At 33.5% G+C, this 20,006-nt stretch overlaps 1 protein-coding gene across 1 annotated transcript in view; it reads left to right on the top strand.

Annotated features, from left to right (window-relative positions):
• The window catches only part of FNBP1L (formin binding protein 1 like), a 140,991-nt gene that overhangs the window by 99,792 nt on the left and 21,193 nt on the right, over positions 1-20,006 (top strand). The window contains exons 10-16 of the mRNA XM_089909445.1: positions 350-496; positions 2,152-2,355; positions 11,203-11,312; positions 12,790-12,922; positions 14,156-14,250; positions 16,632-16,780; positions 18,191-18,349. Coding sequence (XP_089765571.1) covers positions 350-496; positions 2,152-2,355; positions 11,203-11,312; positions 12,790-12,922; positions 14,156-14,250; positions 16,632-16,780; positions 18,191-18,349 — 997 coding nt within the window. The remainder of the gene's footprint in view (positions 1-349; positions 497-2,151; positions 2,356-11,202; positions 11,313-12,789; positions 12,923-14,155; positions 14,251-16,631; positions 16,781-18,190; positions 18,350-20,006) is intronic.

Raw genomic sequence — 20,006 nt, 5'->3', positions numbered from 1 at the left:
TTCCTAGAAGCATAAACAACAATAACTGCTCTGACTGAAGAATGAATGGTGGAGGTTGTATGAGGCAGAGATCTGGTAGCCTGTAGGGGGTCCTTTAGAAGGCTTGAAAACTGTTGTCACCTGGTTTTAGGATATACTAAAAGCCTTGTATATATATATATTTTTTTGCTACTTTACAGACCTCAAGTTTTAAGTACTTTAGGTCTGTAGCACTTGTTAAAAGGTATTTACAACAATGTAACTGTTAGGGTAGAATCTTTATGGGTTTTTTTTTTTGGAAGGGGGTTGCTTCAGAATGAAAAGAAAATTCAGTTTTCCTTTTTTTTTTTTTAAAATTCCTAATTATTAGCAACTACAAGAAATGGATGAAAGAAGGACTATTAAACTCAGTGAGTGTTACAGAGGATTTGCAGACTCAGAACGCAAAGTTATTCCTATCATTTCAAAGTGTTTGGAAGGAATGATTCTTGCAGCAAAATCAGTTGACGAAAGAAGAGTAAGTGTTTTATAATTAATTTGAATAATATATTTGGTTTAAGTTAGTGAAATGAATTGGGAAAGGGGGGAATTAATTGATGGTTAGCTGATTTTAAGCTATATTCTGTAGAAGTAACTTATTGCCAGATTCCTTTGGGCTGTAAGGATCATTCTAAACACTAAAATTCTAATTGTTTAAAAGGAAAGAGTTCTAATGCTTCTCTTTCCTTTCCCCACTAATTTTTCAATTCTGCTCCAAGAGTATAACTAACCTATGAACTGTATGTTACAAACTGTATGATACTGTTAGTCTAGTGAAAGTTTAAAGAAGGAAATGGTCAGATCTAGAGTTGTAAGAGTTGCTTGTAACCACAGGAGTTGGTACTTGAGCTGTATTTTGAAGCCTGAGGAGTGTATGGAATGATGACTCAAGAGAAAAGAAGGAGGCCATTATGAGTAGAAGGTACTGCCTTCAAGAAGCCCTGCTCCTCTTGAAGAAATAAATCTAATCACATTATATCTTGATTAAGGTCTAGAAAAGGTCTTGTACCTGGTCATTTTTCAGTAAATGTTGATTTAGTGACTGAGAAGCTAAGGTTAACAGAAAATGAGGATATGAGGGAAAAGGAAGAGAAGAGAACCAGTGTTTGGGGAGTGCCAAATATATACTACGTATTTTAGTCTTCATGGCAAGTTGGTTTTATACGAGTGAAGGTCTTTCCTGTAACAGAATTCTGACTTAAATTTAAAAAAGGAAAGAAGATTTTGGGGTTCTTTGGGAATTCAAACATACATTTATATTTTGGTATAGCTGCATCCAAGGTTACAAATATAGTTAGGTCCTCCTCCTCTCTCCCTCTTCTTACCCTTTAGCAGATTGGTGGGGGTGGCATTAGTGACAAAAAAAAAGTAAGGTATGACCTAAGGGTGACTTTTGACTAAATGATAGGCAAAATGTACTACCAACAGAAATAGGGAATAAAAGAGGAGAGCTGGTAGGGGTGGGGGAGGAGTTTGTAGAGATACAGTATTCTGTTTGCAAATAATGATTTTAAGGTGTCAATAGAACATTCATATAGAGGTATGTATGTCCAAAATCAATATATAACACTTATGTGAGTTTTAAAGTTTTGGGTAAATGGTGCTAAACTTTATTTCAGAGTTAATTTTTGCACTCAGTATTGTTTGTGAGATCTTTTTTCATTGTTCTGTTAACATTTCCTCGTATGTCTTTAATATATTTTATTTATCCTTTCCCCTGTTGCGTGAATGAAAGCCTTTCTACTTGTCTCTTACCCTCTTTTACAATTAGATGCCCTTTCCTCTTTTCCATAGGTCACCTTCTTTGGAGACATCCTGTAAAACAGAAAACCCTTTTCCTTTAAAACTTAGAATTTCTACTTGAGAATAACCATGGAGGGAAAACATCCGTGAACATTACAAATTAATAAAGTAGTAATTTGTAAATTGTTTTTCTATAGGAATTTAAATATTTATGGTTTATTACATATTCACAGTAAGAAATTATTCACTTTAAACCTTTAATAAGTATTGTAGAATTATTTCTTTAAATTTTTATTTGTTGTTTTCTAACACAGATTAAGGTTTTTGAAAGCTAATATGGTATCATAAGCAAATGAAATGGTTAAAAAAAAACATGTTTCTTGTGTATAGGACTCTCAGATGGTAGTAGACTCCTTTAAGTCCGGATTTGAACCTCCAGGAGACTTTCCATTTGAAGATTACAGTCAGCATATTTATAGAACCATTTCTGATGGGACTATCAGTGCATCCAAACAGGAAAGTGGGAAGGTGGATGCCAAAACCACAGTAGGAAAGGCCAAGGGCAAGTTGTGGCTCTTTGGAAAGAAGCCAAAGGTAAAAGTCATAAAATTCCTCTATGCTAATAATTTTGTTTTAGTTTGTCATTTAAAATGATGTAGATATTGAATGGATAATGGTTTACTATTAATAGAGAATAAATATTTTGATTTGAATGATTCAATTAACTTTTCACCTGGTAGAAACATAGAATTTTGTACCTTAATAGTAAAAATTATTTCTGGATTTAACATTTGACTGCCATATAAAAATGAGTAAAAATATTAAATAAGCTGTTAACATCTCTTAAAATTATATGCTTTTGAAATTTCATTTGTATGTAGTTTCAGTTCAAAGTTTTTCAGAATCATTATGATCTGACTCTAAGATCACAAAAATTGCAGTTCTCAGTTGGAATGAATGATTGACCACAGCAATAATAAAATGTCATATTAGGTCTTATAGATCATACTAATAAGGTTATTTTTATTATCCATGTGAATATTTAATGGGAAGGGCTCAATGCGTGTGTTATTTGAAGTGTAAAAAAATCTCTAGTTTACTAAGAGAATCTCTCTTAACCTCCTGTTGAAACCCATCTTTTGATGTGCTGTTTATTTTAGATAGATAAATTTAGCTCAGCAGGTGAGCAAATGGAATAGATGTGTGCTTAATCTTTTCAATTTAATGACTATAAAGTGTCATAATCAGTAGGAGAATAGATATGTACTTTTAATTTGATGTTCTGTATTAAAGTATACATGATTATTTTAATTCATTTTTCTGATCTTGACATACGAATGTAGATAAAATTTAACTCATTATAATATACCTGTAAATATCTGTAAAAGCACAATTATAATTAACTCAAGCTTTATTCATGCTTTTCATAATATTGTCCCATTGAGAAGTTGAGAGGTGAGACTTTTTTTAAAGTCAGATCAGAGTAGCTAGGAGAGCTTAGCAAAACAAGGAATACTGAAATTTTTTTTAAAAAAGAGGTGCAACAGGGATGAAATAGAAACAGTTTTGAGAGGAAAGCCACAACGTAATGAAATTATTTTGCCTATTTATGATAATCAGTTACAATTTTAATATTTTATTTTAATAGACATTGACTATTTAGATAACTTTAACTGTAGCTGCTACCTTTATCTCTGACAAGTATTATAGGTTAAGTGTAACTAACTAGGTGGTGCTAATATTCTAGAAATCAGAAGAGAATTTTTTTGTCTAGGTCACATTGCTCTCTCTAACCTTATAATTTGTATATACTCTATATTTTCAGTCTGTCAGCTTGTAAAAAGGTGATGAAGTGGTACATTTTTAAAAGTAAATTTGACTTTTTAAAATGACAGTTTTGGCAAAGCTATGTTAACTTTCTTATAATATTTTTATAGAAAACTTTATTTGAGATATATTTTGTAAAAAGTATGTTGCCAAAAATAGAATTTTCATTTAGGAAAAAAAGCTATGCACATTTGGCTTATTGATTCCTTTCTTTATTTCCATATTAGCCACAGTCCCCACCCTTAACCCCTACTAGTTTATTCACATCCAGTACTCCTAATGGGTCCCAGTTTCTCACATTCTCCATTGAGCCCGTGCATTATTGTATGAATGAAATAAAAACAGGGAAGCCCAGAATTCCTTCTTTCAGAAGTCTCAAAAGAGGGGTAAGTTTAATAATGGGTTAAAATGCATGATGGCCTATTGTGTGTGTACTGTGGCTTTTAATACTCTCCACCCTCATTATAAGGCTCTCTCCTATATATATGTAGTTTAAAACACGACAGAATTAAGTATAGCTGCCCTCAAGTTAAAAACAACTCCTCTTTATAACATTTGAAATGCTCACCCATAAAAGAATGGTATTATAAAGAGGGTGCTGGGTACCATCATATTAGCTATTTTTTTTGTTGTTGTTGTTTATGTGAAGTCATATGTCCGCCATTGTCTTGTAATGTATTTACATTTTTAAGACTTTCAGTAATTTGTCACTGGAGTTACTCATGTAATAATTTGTCACTAATGACCTCTGCGAATTTATAAAGTATTATTTTGTTGGCAAAAAAAATCAAGTTCTATTTTAATTTTAATTGCCCTACTTTCAGAAGCATAAAACACAATTTCCAATAGTTAAATAAAAAATCAAAGATAGGCATGTTAAATATCAAGATTGTAGATCAATTAAGATAATATATTAGAAAGTACTTTGTAAGTTGTAAAGCCTATAAAAATACTAGATAGTATTGAGTAATGGTTATATGGAATTTGTATTGAGTAATTGTTACAGGAAGTATTTTTTACCAAATATTTCCTTTTTTTTCCCAATAGGCTAGCCTTTGGCATTTACTTAAAACTAAAGATACTCTGCAAATGAAAAGTTTTAGAATAGTAAAAAGCAAATATTAAATGGTTTCTTAGCAACAACTGTTATACTACTGATAAATTAGTGTTACTTCATTATGTTAGTCTAATTTCTTTTATGATCTGATTTTAAGACCGTGTTTGTAATATTCATGGCTCATAATTTAGATACATTTATGAGATTTGTATGAGCATTTGTTTGGACATATAAAAAACATAGGTGTGATAACCCACCAATGAGAACTCAGAGTCTAGTAGTGTCATAAGAACTCTAATCATTAACAGCAATACACTCACTCTTGGACTCACTCTTCCTTGCAATCCCTCTCTCTTCCTTTCCTTTCCCTGCTTCTCCTCCCTTCCTCTCTCCCTCTGTTCCTTCTCTCCCTTTCATTTCTTTCTTCTTTTTCCTTCTCTGTCTAGCCTGTGTGTTTCTCACTGTTTGTAGCCCTTTCTATCTTCAAATTGCTTTAGTTGGGTTTCTCTTCTGGCCACATGTGGACAAGATACATTAATTTAGGGCAAGATTACATTATTATTTACATTTCCATTGAAATAGTATGACAAACAATTGGTATCAGTAGTGCAGCAGAAATATCCTAGTGTATTATGTTCTTTTTGGGACTTCCTTTTTTCCTATAATGACATGAACTTCTTTGCGTCTACCTTTTCTAATTCTGTATGTGAATGATATAGGTTAATTTCATGACACTTTGAAAAGTCCCTGTGAATGAGTCTGTATTATACCTACAAGCACCATAGGTGCCTGTTATCACTTTTCAAAGCTCTTATCACTTGTTTTAAAAGACTTTAAGAAATCATACATGGGATTTCTATTGCCTGAATAATAGAGTAGAATTAATTCCCATCTTTCTTCTCTTTGATGACTTAGACTTCATTAAATATTATGCTTTTTCATAAATAATGAGAAATTACAAATAGTAATTTCTAGTAGCCATATTTTTGTAATCACGTATGTGTCCTACATATCGAGTCTACCAGGCCCAGTTACAGTACCCTACACAGTATAGTCATAGAGGTATGAAGTAAATATAATTCTTTGAAAAAAAGTTTAGGCAGTTAGAACTGGGAGCCCTGGAGAGAGAAGCTTAAATATGTGCCATCTTCATTGTTATTGAATAAATCTATCGGTAGAATTTTATAACCGTAGAACTTAAAAGTATCTGCGGGGTCATTATTTCTCGTATTTCCACATATTGCTTTAATTTAAAATATTAGTACATTTGGCGGGGGTGTGGGGGGCTAGTTCCAGAAGGCCAAAATGGTCCCACTTTTATTATTAGTTATCATGCCAAAGAAAAAAGCAGTATGCAAGATGGAAAATATGACAGACAAACCAACTAGAGATTGGAGAATAGAGCAGGAAGTAAAGTTTATTACCTTGGCATTGAGAAGTTTCTTTCTATTTTGATTGGTATTTGGTAGTTTACTAGATACTATTTCGAAATTATGTTTTCTTCCACTTAAGAATTTTCTCAATATAGAAAAAGAAGATAAGCTTTAAGAAGCCAGTTTATGTGTTTTTATATGGATTTCCATGTAAGTCCATTAAACTTACAAAGTCTTAAGGTTTCGTAAAGCTGATGAGTTGTACCATTCAAAGCAGAAACTCTTGTTTTGAGCTATATTTGTTACATCATTTTTCCTAAGTACCTGCTTTTGGCTTTTCTAAAAATCTATAATTTCTTTTTCTTTCATTCTTAAGAAAACCTATTGTATACAGTTTGCAGTATCTTTAAGGATATGAGAAATGTTATATTGGACCAGTGTTTTTGAATTTGATGGTGGTACTGGTAGACTTTCTCTGAGGGATGAGGGTTTATAATTTCCTTCTGTGACATCAAGATCTAACCTTAAATAGATATTTGGTGCACACCCAAACTTAACTACTTAATATAAAAATGAATAATTTTTACTCTATAACTACTTCATTGGAGCTTACTGGGTACTCCTTTTTTTTTTTTTTTTTAGAAGTATATTTATCTAGCAGTATCAAGTCCATGTTTCCTTTTTAAATTATTCATGATATTATAGACTTCTAGAGTCATTTTTGTAAGCTTTTATTTATCCAGAATACAGTTCTCAGGATTTTCCTATCTTTAAATTAAATACACATAATAATTTGAATTGCCTGACTGATTTCCTCTTTAGGTCCCTTATGTATTTATTAAGATATAGTGGGTATGTGAAATTTTCTAGTTACAGGGATATGAAAATTGCATATGAGAGTATAGTATTTCTCTCTTGAACGTGAATTACTTAAAAAAAAGGACAAAATATATTTCTAATATTTTACAAAGAACTTTAGTTTTTAATATCCCCAAATCTAAGGTTAATGAACTGTGAATTTATTTTCTAATTGATAGTAAAACTAGGTTAGCTAAAAACTGAAGCATTTGATATTTCAGTTATAATTATATTATTGTTTTCTCTAAAACTATTAATATAGAAACTGAAAAAATAATTTGTATCACTTAGAAATTTAGCTGGTGGAGATTATCATAAAAGACAAATTCAAATGCTTTACCTATTTTGTTTCTTATCATCTGTATGATTTTGTTTTAATAATATTTATAGAAGACCATAAATATCTTTTTAAAATTTAAACCTTCTAATCTTCTTACCAGGAATTTTGTCATAACAAAATAAGTTTTGGTTTTTGTTCCCTGAAACTACTGACAGTCTAAAGAATGTTAAGCTTAATTTGGAAAGATAATGGATAGCGTATGTCATCTTTTCTTATCATCGTAACCATTAATATATATGGCCAGTTCATCAGAGATAAAGGGTAGATATTTTTGTCAGCTATTTATTAAAATCTATATTTTTTATGTGAAATTCTACCTGACATCTTCCATATTCTCTAAAACATCATGACTTAGAAAATAGGGACAAGTAAAAATTTTAGAGGCCGCTAAACAAATGAAATGGATATGAAGATGAACTTTGCAAAGCTCTACTGAGTATTATGGGTCACAATGTGTGTGTGAGTGTGTTTGTGTGCACACATGTGCATGTATACACGTGTGGATGGCAGACAGATGCAGTGCCAGTTGCAGAATCCTGGTAACTCATAGAATGTGGGTGATATATAAGTATGCATATATATATATTCACAATATGAGAGGACTCTGTGCTATGTCATTTCACATTTTCAGAAAGAATAAATTTTAACCAGTTTTCTAAAAATTGAAGTTATGTATTTTTAGTGTTGCTTTTCGAGCACATGGATTTCAGAATGAAAACTGAGAAATGGAAGCTATATCTTCAAAGCAAAATTCAACCCATATGTTTGTGTCCATTAGCAAATATGTATGGGAAACTTGAATCTGGGTGACTCATTATTATTTTGATAATAGTGTGTTTTTTAATGTGTCCATACATTAAAAATAGCACCTTAAAACTAAAGTAGAAATGTTACCCTTACTGACTCATAGTATATTTAAATTCAAAACAGTATTTTGAACTATAATAATTCAGATAATGGTGTTTTGTTTAATGCATTGGGAAAAGTATTCCATTCTTTAATACTACATCTAATATTTATTTTAAATGGCTAATATTAAATCTTTTATATTCACCTTTTCAAATATTAGTATTTTGAGAGTGAACAGCTATGTAAGTGAAATCCACTTATGTAAAAATTGTTTTTTAAAGAAGAAAATATGTGTTTACTGATAGAATGATTACTATTTACTTTTGCATTTCAGTTGCACTTGGAAAATATCTGCCCATTATCATCAGTGTATATTTTGTTTTGCAAGTAATTTACTTTCCCAAAAGTGTGGTTAAAATTGTTTTTCTGGCATAATTGTTTGGATTGTGAAATGTACATGATTTATTTTAATATTGTAAAAAAAAGAATAAGTTATTGCATCTTCTGTATTATGGTTTCATGTGAATAATATACCATTTCTTTCTGTTTTCCATTGAACTATTCAGTGGTCGGTGAAGATGGTAAGCCTTATGTGCTGATCTATATACTGTGCCAACATTAAATAATCACAAAACATTGTTTTGTTTAATTCAAAACAAAGTGGTAATGTACATCCCCACATGTTACCTTGTATGTCTTTTCTTTTTATAATTTAATCCATAGTCCAACACATGCCAGTACCTCTGATGTCATAAAATTTAATAATAATGTGGTTAACTGTAACTCATTAAGTTCTTAAATGTTATTGGGTGGAGTCTTTGTCATGTTACAGAGAATGAAATTATAGTTAAACATCATTTTAAAAGTTACATGGTAGAACAAAAGTTTATGTTTTTACAAAAGAAAAATTAAACAAAAATGATTTTTCTTAACACTCTTTAAAAAGATCATATAAGTTTGATTTGTAGTTTATCACAAGAATCATTAGATTTTCCAAAATGTAAGAAAGAAAGATTTCTTGCTAGTTTCATTAGAGAGTCAGTGCTTTCTTCTTGTCTACTAATGAATGGGAATAAAAGCACAAATAACTTAAATATCGTGTGTGTGTGCGCATGTGTGCTTGTGCATGTGTGTGATGTTCCTTTATACATATGTTTCAAACAAATTAATGGAACTGCATTGTGAAGACCTAATGTAAAAATTATTGGGTGCTTATGTAGTTTCTCATTTTTTGGAAAACAAATGAGTCTTTTTCAGACTATTGCAGTTTGGCCTGTTATGAATTCCCATGTAGTAGGAGAGGTTTTTAAATGTCTCAGAGTCTCCTTTACAGCCGTAGGAAATAGAGTGAGTTTAGTTCTCATATTCTATAAAGGAATATGTTATAATGTCAGAATGGGATATTAAAAATGCAAGTACCTAGCTATCTGCTGTTAATAAATTTGAGAACAAGTTCGATTAATGATAAGTGGAAATCTGGAGGATTTACTTATAGGTAATTGTGAGTTTATTACAATACTATCAAAAAAACAATATTGAAATGTGTTTTTTCATTTCATTAAATTTAAAAATATAAATAAGAAAGTTTTACTTTTGGTACAATATAATAGTTTTCAAACTATATATACCTGTACCCCAAATTAGATTAAATCTGACAACTTACGTTGATAATTGACCACTAAATTTAAAGGCACCTTGTAGGAAATTTTGCCATTTGTTTATTTAGGTCTGATTTGGGTGATTGACAGATTTTTATTTCTGGTGACTGGTAGATTAAAATGCAAAAGCCACTTAGAAAAGATGTCCTCCTTTTTTTTTGTAGACAGGCTTGTTGAATGTCCATAATGTTCAGGCCATTTGTAAAAAATTTTCTTACGAATTAAATGTTACATTTGATCATGGCTTACCTGAAAAGTGAGTTTTATCTTTTTTAAAAGCAAGGGAAGCACTCGTATAGATGGTGAAATAAAGCTATTTAGATGTGTTATAGGAGTCAGTGGTTCAAGGAGCAAGGATGCATTTGTTGTGGGAGCTCACTTCAGCAACACTTAAAAAATTGAATTGCATATTCTCAAAATCCCCATTTTAAAGAGAAAAATGAAGAATAATAATTTTCAACAATTTTTGAGTATGTAAAATCTTACATAAATATGGGCTCATGTTAAATGGAATCAATAGTTGCTAACATTGGTCTGGTTGTATATATAATCTCTAAGAAGATAACTACGGTAACAATGACATGATTAACATTTAAGAGGAGAAAGACATCATTTGAATCAGAAGTTACATCTAAATACTAGAACTGTTTCTTAAATGATATAGTTTCTTGAATATCAAAACATTAAAAAATTTTTAGACATTAAGCATCCTTCCTAAATAAGGATTTTATCTTTCTTTGGATTATATCTTTATTTCAAGAACAACTGAGGTATGCTATTTGGTTGTACAAAGGATAATTGAAAATAAATTCCTTATTGGAATGTAATTTCTACTTACATTTCACTTGGTGGATAGTTCTACCTTTTATTTTTTAATGATCAAGTATGTTTCGGTTCTAATGAATGGTTTAATAAATATAATCATTCAAAGACTGTGTAATATTAAAATATTTTTCATTAGTTATATTGTCTTTATGAGGTAAGTTGTTTAACTCAGTTATATAAACTTTTCATATTTTCAGTCTGAACATTTGTAATATCCCAAGTATCACGGCAATAGATTTGATTTGGGAATGTGGTGCAGTATTTTATTTAAAAAATACTTTGTATAAGTGAGAAATGTTACATGTTTCCATTTCATTGTTATTGCTGTAAGAAGGTTCATCTGTATTTATTTTAACTCTGCCGAGACCTGAATATAATGTTATACTGGTAATTACCAATTATCTGTATCTGCTGATATTTTTACCTATTCTATTTCATGATTATTTAAAAAGTGACTGGCATCTGAGCTCTTTCTTCAATACTATTGTTTTAATACACATACATATCTATGTAGATTTCTTTTTCTTAAAAGGAGGTGTTTGGGGCTAATTTGAAATTAAACTTAAAATTGATATACTTACTTTATAGTGAGTATATTTTAGAAATAAAATTTCACGAAAATATCTTTTATAATGATTTAGATTCTCTTTTCAGGGCCCAGCACTAGAAGATTTCAGTCATCTGCCACCAGAACAGAGACGTAAAAAACTACAGCAGCGCATCGATGAACTTAACAGAGAACTACAAAAAGAATCAGACCAAAAGTATTTTCCCATTAAGTTCTGTCTGCCATCATTATTCCTTTCAGAGTCTACTTTGAATGATATGTTTAAATGTGATGTATAAAAGGCTTAAAAATTATACATCCTAATTGAAATATCTTTTGAGGGAAAAGTACAGTCCTAAACTTAGGAAAATTGTGCTCTGTCATATTTTTAAAATGAAATGTTAGAGTTTCTTAGGTTGCAGATTACTTATTGGATGCTAATAGTATATATTTATGCCTTCCATAAATTTTCAAAATATTGATGATTATCAAGGGTAGTTTCACCAACACTAACTACCTCTTATATTTTGATAAATTTTTATTTTGCTTTAAGATATAAATTGAGCTCAATAGAAATCTGAGGCTATAATTATTTTGTTTGCAGCAAGAATGTTGGAAAACAGTGTTTGATTACTTACAGCTTCGGATTCATTCGTAGCTTTAATTTTTTTTCAATTTTATTAAAAGTTTCTTGTAGTTCAGTTTTGTTTTAATGAATATAGAGATTTATATATGATGAATAAAGGGTTATTACAGTGGATTGGTAACTTACTATCTGCTATTACACTGAAGATAAAATTGGAGCTTAAACTCTGACATGAGTGATTGAAGAGATTCATACTTGAGAATGATCTGAAGATAGGTGAAGTCAGATCTGAAGATCTGAAGATATTAAAATAGTCAATTTTGTCTCAATAAAACTGGAAAAAACAAAGCATTAAGAGATCACCCTTAAAAAGGAGAACTGTAGGATGAGATGAGAAGAAATTTCTGTCATTTTATGTAACACATTTAAAGGATAAACAGAAGAGAAGGAACCAGTGAGGGAAATAATGGGACAGAGGTGAAGGGAAGGGAAAAGAAAATGTAACCTCCAGGAAATCAAGAAAGAAAAGAGTATTAAGGAGTGTTAGTAATGTCAGATGTTAGAGCCAAGGAGAGCTAATTGAGGCATATATAGTGATATAATAGTGATATGGTAATAGTGATATGATTAGAGAAGTGAAGAGGATGAATGACTTGAATTTAGAGGGAGAGGGGCAAGTTAAAGATGGTATAGATGAGTGGGAGGAGGATGATGCTGTGAACTAAGATAAGGAACACCAGTGGAATAATGTGCCTGGATGAGAATATGATGAGTTTGATTTGGGACATGATGAGTTTAACAATATTGAGGAATATTCTTTCAGTCCTTGATTAAATATATATAATCTCATTTAGGAAGCAAGAAATGAGAAATGAAATCATTTTTTTTAAATTCTAAATGTTTTAAAAGACTGCCTCCATAAATTACTAACTATATACATGATCAGCTTCGTGCAGATTATTTTCAATCAGGTAATGTTTGATTAAAGTTAAAGAGATATGACTTTTACGATTAGGCTGCATGTGAGTCCCCAGAATCAAATGAAACTCTTTTATCTGGGAACATGTAAAGTAAATGTTTAATTTTATGTCTTCCTGCTCATTTTCAGAGAAGCACTCAACAAGATGAAAGATGTATATGAGAAAAATCCACAAATGGGGGACCCAGGGAGTTTGCAGCCTAAATTAGCAGAGACCATGAATAACATTGACCGCCTGCGAATGGAAATCCACAAGAATGAGGTAGATTTGTTATTTAGCAGTTGTCTAAGATAAGTTCATTTTTATAAACTTCATTATGATAGATTGGGTTTTACTAGAATTATCTTCAAATATTTTATTTTAGAGTTTATGATCTAAAAGTAAGGTATCATTATGATCTAAAAGTAAGGTATCATAATCTTTCTTTTTTTTTTCTGTTTCTTTTTCTTTTGGCTGAGTTGCGTCTTTGTTGCTGCACGAGGGTTTTCTCTAGTTGTGGTGCGTGGGGGATACTCTTTGTTGCCGTGCGTGGGCTTCTCATTGCGGTGGCTTCTCTTTCTGCGGAGCACGGGCTGTAGGCGCAGACTTCAGTAGTTACAGCATGCGCGCTCAGTAGTTGCAGCATGCGGGCCCTAGAGCACATAGGCTTCAGTAATTGCAGCGCGTTGGCTCAGTAGTTGCAACGTGCAGGTTCTAGGGCACATGGGCTTCAGTAGTTGTGGCGTGCGGGCTCAGTAGTTGTGGCTCATGGGCTCTAGAGTGCAGGATCAGTAGTTGTGGTGCATGGGCTTAGTTGCTCTGTGGCATGTGGGCTCTTCATGGACCAGGGATCGAACCTGTGTCCCCTGCATTGGCAGGTCGCTTCTTAACCACTGCGCCACCAGGGAAGTTCAGGTATCATAATCTTTAGAATTAATCCCTCGTTGAAGTTTTTTACCTTATTTAAAACTTTATGTAAAACTAAACGTACTATGTTTTTAATCAGCTATCAAGTTGATCATTGACCAAATTGAAATAAAGGTTTCCCTTCTCTAAGAATTACATAATTATAAAGACCCAAAGCACATTTTAAATGTAGAATATTTTATGAGCTTTAAAATATGTACATTGGGCTTCCTTGGTGGTGCAGTGGTTAAGAATCCGCCTGCCAATGAGGGGGACACAGGTTCGAGTCCTGGTCCGGGAAGATCCCACATGCCTCAGAGCAGCTAAGCCCGTGTGCCACAACTACTGAGGCTGCGCTCTAGAGCCCGTGAGCCACAAGTACTGAAGCCCACGCGCCTAGAGCCTGTGCTCCGCAACAAAAGAAGCCACCGCAATGAGAAGCCCGCACACCACAACGAAGAGTAGCCCCCACTCGCTGCAACTAGAGAAAGCCCACGTGCAGCAACGAAGACCCAACACAGCCAAAAATAGAAAATAAAACAAAAAGTAAATAAATTAAAATATATATATATATATATTTATTGAGCTCAGTTTTGTTTTTTCCCTAAGGCTTGGCTGTCTGAAGTTGAAGGCAAAACAGGTGGAAGAGGAGACAGAAGACATAGCAGTGACATAAATCACCTTGTAACACAGGGACGAGAAAGGTTATTTTTTGCATTTTATTTGTATTTCCTCCTTTTACCCCAAACTTTTCTCACTGTTTTGTCCTAAACTTCATACAGTTCTCTTTTTTCCTACAAGTTTGGCTTTTAATAACTCAATCTTTGAACCTAAATAATTTTCTGTTTCTTTATAATAGCTACAGGTGAAGTATGAAATTTCATATTGCTGCTCAGTTCTAGTTTGTAATGCGTCTACAAACAGAGAGGTAGGAACTTGGAAAATTCTGGGAGCTGTGGTCTAGAGGCATAAGCTCCCCAGGCCTGGGAAGATTGCCTTTAGGTTTAGATGGAGTTGGGTAGCTTATGCCGAAGAAAAATTTAACTGTCAAATTACTCAGAGTTTTGTGAAGGAAAAAAATTCATATTGTTAAATTGGATCAGAGATTCCAAAAGGCATTTTACTAAATTTCCATGTTTTCATACCATTTGTGACATTCTCTCCCTTTGGGTAAATGGTTTTTTTCCCCCTCATAATAAAATCCAACAAATTTGGATTCACCTTAGAGAACAATTTGAGAGATCTAGTATCAAATATTGGTTTACTACCTAATTACATTGTAATTTGAGCAAATTCATTTTTTAAAAAATTTTATTGGATTATAGTTGATTTACAGTGTGTTTCAGGTGTACAGCAAAGTGATTCAGTTATACATATACATATATTCATTCTCAGATTTTTTTCTCATATAGGTTATCACAGAATATTGAATAGAGTCCTCTGTGCTACATAGTGGGTCTTTGTTGGTTATCTTTCTTATATATAGTAGTGTGTGTATGTTAATCCCAAGATCCTGATTTATCCCTCCCCTCCACATTTAGCAGTTCATTTTTAATGCTCCCTGAGTCTCAGCTTCCTAAAATATAAAATAAAGATTAAAATACCTGTCATACAGGGTTATTAGTAATGAATGAAATAATGTAGGGGTCCCCAACTGCAGGGGTGGCGCACAGCAGGAGGTGAGCGGCGGGTGGGCTGGTGAGTGATGCTTCATCTGCCACCCCCATCACTCTCATTACCACCTGAACCATCCCGTCCCCCCACGCCCACCCCGGTCCCTGGATAAATTGTCTTCCACGAAACCGGTCCCTGGTGCCAAAAAGGTTGGGGACCACTGAAATAACGTACATAAAGCGCCTACTAGTAAAATACCTGTGCTAGTATGTGCTTGACAGATGTTAATTTCTCCTTCTCTTCCTCTCCATTATCACTTTTTGAAAGAGTATATATCCTTAATATATCAAGAGATAGTCACAAATACACTGGTTTTTGTTATTAGGTAAACCCTAGATTAAAATAACCTAGTCCGTCTGGTTTGTGTTATTAAGAACTTGGCTTCCAGGCATACTGAAAGTACTGCTAAATCTCATCATGCAAATTATGAAAATATTATTCAGTCATTTGATTCTTTAGCAAAATCAATATTTTTTCTCTTTTTGAAGTAAAAATTTACAGAAAAATGCCTTTGGATTACCTGCTTTCTGGGATTTTCTTAGTTACTAACTTTCCTCTTAACGTGATTAATTGGAAATTAATTTTGCTAGGAGTCTTTTGGTTTTCAGTGACAGGATGAATACTCTACCCATACTGGCTTAAACTGAAAAGGGATTTTATTGGCTGACTTCAGGGAGAGCTTGATCTAGGAACTCAGATGATATCTTCAGTACTCCATTTCTCTCCACCTTCCAGTTTTGCCTTACACTGTGTTGGCTTCATTTAAAGGCTCTACATGGTGATCTTCCAAAGCTCTTAAGCTCATATTTCTCCAGGTTCACGTCCAGTGGAAAAGGAAGGGAGCTTCTCTGAACAGTCCCAAGCAAAAGTCTTTGTGTATCTCTCATATCTTACTGGGTTACACGCCTACTAGTGAACTATTCACTCTGGTCATACAAGTTCTGTGCTAAGATGGACCCTCTGGAACCAGGACAGAGCAACTGTACCTGAAGCCTGTGAACTGAACATGGGTCTGGATGGGTTCCCTAAGAAATTTTAGGGTTTTCTTGAAAAAAGAGGGGGTGATGAATCCAGGATGATAAAAACCAAATGTCCATGACATTTTTCCATTTTATCTCTGGACCCAGTGATAATGAGACATACTCACTGAATACATGTTATGTGCCTAGAACATTGTAATCTTTTAATTTTTAATTTCAGGAAATTCAACAAAAGCATTTTGAATTAGAAGCCACACACACACACACACACACACACACACACACACACATTTCAACATTTAAGAAAATGAAGACTTAATTTGGAACTGTGTCATGGTTATTTGATTCTCTGAATTGATCCTGAGGAGATCAACTTGTAGGTAATATAAAAAGTTCCCATGTACTTGATTAGAGATAATTTTGTTTCATAGCCCTGAGGGAAGCTATACTGATGATGCAAACCAAGAAGTCCGTGGGCCACCCCAACAGCATGGTCACCACAGTGAGTTTGATGATGAGTTTGAAGATGACGATCCCTTGCCTGCTATTGGACACTGCAAAGCTATCTACCCTTTCGATGGTATGATTTTCTTAATACACTGTAATTGATAAAATTGGTTCCTTAAAGTCTACATACAGAGTCATGCACTGTAGTGTCCTTATAGCTAAATAAGAAAACTGTAAGTGGCAGAAAATTATAATCCCAGTTCATTAGTGTGAATATTTTTGTTTTAACTACATTGCAGGTATAGAGATTTTTCTTCCGTACATGACATTGAAAGAAAATTACCTATGTTATCAGCATCCTAATAAAGATTATTATTTAATTATCAACTTTGGTTGATACAGAATTTCCCAACTTTGATGTACTCATCAAAGTTGAAGCCGCTTGAGCATGTAGCTCAACCCAGAAAGTGGAAGGCTGGTAAATATCACTTCAGGCTCTTCCTTGTAACTTGCTAACATTGAGCGGCAAGTACTAGGCAAATGGCATAGCTGAGTGCCACCACCATATGCTGACCCTGTAGGCCATATTTTCAGGTGAGGGAAGGAGGAAACGTGGTAGCTTCTGACTATGCCATCCTTCCCCCTGTGATAGTTGGAGAAGAGACTCTATAAGGGGAGGAAGGCATTGTGGCCCTCTCTTACAGGTTTTTAGTTACCCTTCCCTCTCTTGGACTTTGAAAAATCGTTTTCTTCATTTCACAGAGGAGCAGAGTAACACCCTTACAAAGAAGTTGTTATAAAATGGTGTATGAATTTAAGGCCCTTCCCTACCCATCCATTGTTTTGGTTTTTAAATTGAGTAGTTTTTAGTTGCTGCTCATTCTGAGAAAATAGTATTAAATAAGATCTTGCTATAATTTGCTACAGAGAGTAAGGGAAGGATTTAGTGTATGTTAAACAAATATTCATTTGTGAAAACTGTTAGTGCTAAGTAGGTTGGGAATGGTTGAGGGATTGGGAAGAAAGAGAGGCCTGAGGCTGATGAAGTTTTGAAGGAAGTTTGTGGCTATGATCATTCTGCTTCTACCATCACCAGAGATGGACCTGTATTTTTCTCTGCTCTCTCCTCAAATTATATTCTTTCCTTCTTTTTTTCCAACCCTCTCACTGTCTTGTTACTATTTTGAACTTCATGAATTTTCTAGATAACAGTGCCACTCAGATTTGGGGAAGGACTTGGAGTAGTGAAATAGGAGTTAGCATACCCTGTCAAATCATACAGTGTTGTTGTAGCTCAGATACATCTGTTACATGGTGCTGCTGTTAATGCCAGCCTCACGGGTTATTGTGCAGTTCAAATGAGGTAAGTATATGAAACTGTTGGGTAAGCTACAAAGCATCATAGAGGTGTTGGTAATGAGAGTCAGTGGGCTCATAGTTCTATTACATTGAAATCTAGTAGGGTTCCACGTTGGTTTTTGTTGTATTTGTAACTTTTATTCAAAATTATTGCTATACTTAAATTATGCTTGTGCTCATTTAGGACATAATGAAGGTACTCTGGCAATGAAAGAAGGTGAAGTTCTATACATTATTGAGGAGGACAAGGGTGATGGATGGACAAGAGCTCGGAGACAGAATGGTGAAGAAGGCTACGTTCCCACATCATACATAGATGTAACTCTAGAGAAAAACAGTAAAGGTGCAGTAACTTACATCTAAACTAACCCGGCAGCTTTGTAACATGTGTGACATAGGAATGATAACAAAATGAAAACACAGTCAATGGGTGGGAAAACATAAGAAAGCTGAAAGGGCATCCAAGATTTATTGTTCACTGTGTGAGCTGAGTGTAGGCTCGATCTTAGAGATGTGACTATTACAAGAAACTGTTCTCATGACGCTTTACCATTTGAGTGATGTTGGTGTGAAGCTTAATTGATGCCTTTTGCTTTATGTCCTGCTTAAGTCTGTGTGAAGGATTTGTGTTTTTCTGCCTTATAAATCATAAAATTTAATCTACTGGGCAGGAATCCATCCTGTAGAGGGGTAGGGATAGAAAGCTCCCTACCCCTCTACACTTTGCTTCAGGAAACACAGTGATTGTAGTGAACTCAAGTAAAACTGCTCTGAAATGCTTGCTATAAAAAGCTGATGCCCAAAAGAGTGGTTTGGTCTAGGGGTTTGAAATTGTAGCTACAGTTTCTAGGAAAAATGTAATAATAGTTGGCTAATTGGATAAAATACAAATGTAATCATTTTCATTTTTGTCCTTATTCTCAACTTCAGTTTCCTAAAGGAAGAAAACAGGCACCTATCACATAATCTGTTTTAGTACTAGGCTAATCAAGAGACGTGCAAAATAAACAGGCCTGGTCTTGCTCTTTAAGTGAATAAAATGGCTTTCTTTTGAGACCCAAGGATATTTTCAGGTTTTCTAGTAATTTTCAATAATGTACAAGCTTTCTTCTAAATTAATGCTTGTATTTTTCATCTTTAAATGTCTTTTGAGAAATACCACTTTAGTGATACTAGCATTTAGCAATTATACATAGGAAAGTGGATTCTAAATAAACTAAGAGGAAATCTTGCATGGAGGAGAAGTACTGGCAAATTTTGCTTGAAAGAAAAAATGACTTTTTTCACTAACTGGGTTGGAGGAATATATCTCTGCCATCACTGAGGGCATTTCCTCATTTTAGCTGAATCGTCAATTATTAGGAGTTTTTTTTCCAATTTTAATAAGCATTTGTTGGAAACACTGTATAATCAAGACATTGATAGCAGTGCTAGTTGTGTAGGGGAGTAAAGTGAGGAAGCAATTAAGAGACTGGTCCTTAATTTTGCTCATGTTCCAACATGTTTTGGTGTTTTTAATAGCTGACTATAGCTGACTATAAAATGATTTTAGAGACATTTGGGATGGACACTTTAAACTGAACACTCCTTTTGGTCTTACCAAAGGTCTTCAGTAATTGTTCTTTTCTTTTTCCTCCTGGACTGCAGGTTCCTGAAGAGGGTTTCTGAGGAAATGGGCAAGATGTTGAAGGAGGTTACATGCAGCTGCTTTTGGGGGGAGGGTATTAGAGTTGTCAGGCTCAGAGAGAGTGAGAGAAGCAAGTTGCATGAGTGCATGCAGACATGATTATTTTTTTACTAACTTCATTAGCATTTCCGTACATTGTTTAAAAAAATCATTGTAATACCAACCCTTAAACTTGTCAATTACAGTTATTCACATAAAGGAAAAAAGCCAACAATGGCTAACCTTTTTTTTTTCCATTTATTTTACTGATATCCAAATCGGAAAGAATGCAGAGCTGTCCTTAAGTTTGTCATATCTGACTGTCCCAACAGGA

The sequence above is a fragment of the Delphinapterus leucas genome, chromosome 1 (genome assembly GCF_059928025.1).
Source record: "Delphinapterus leucas isolate spDelLeu-1000000601 "Yukka" chromosome 1, BTC_Dleu_Yukka2, whole genome shotgun sequence".
NCBI classification, from domain to species: Eukaryota; Metazoa; Chordata; class Mammalia; order Artiodactyla; family Monodontidae; genus Delphinapterus; species Delphinapterus leucas.
Note: the sequence above shows the minus strand (reverse complement) of the source record. Positions and strands in the feature narration are given on the sequence as shown.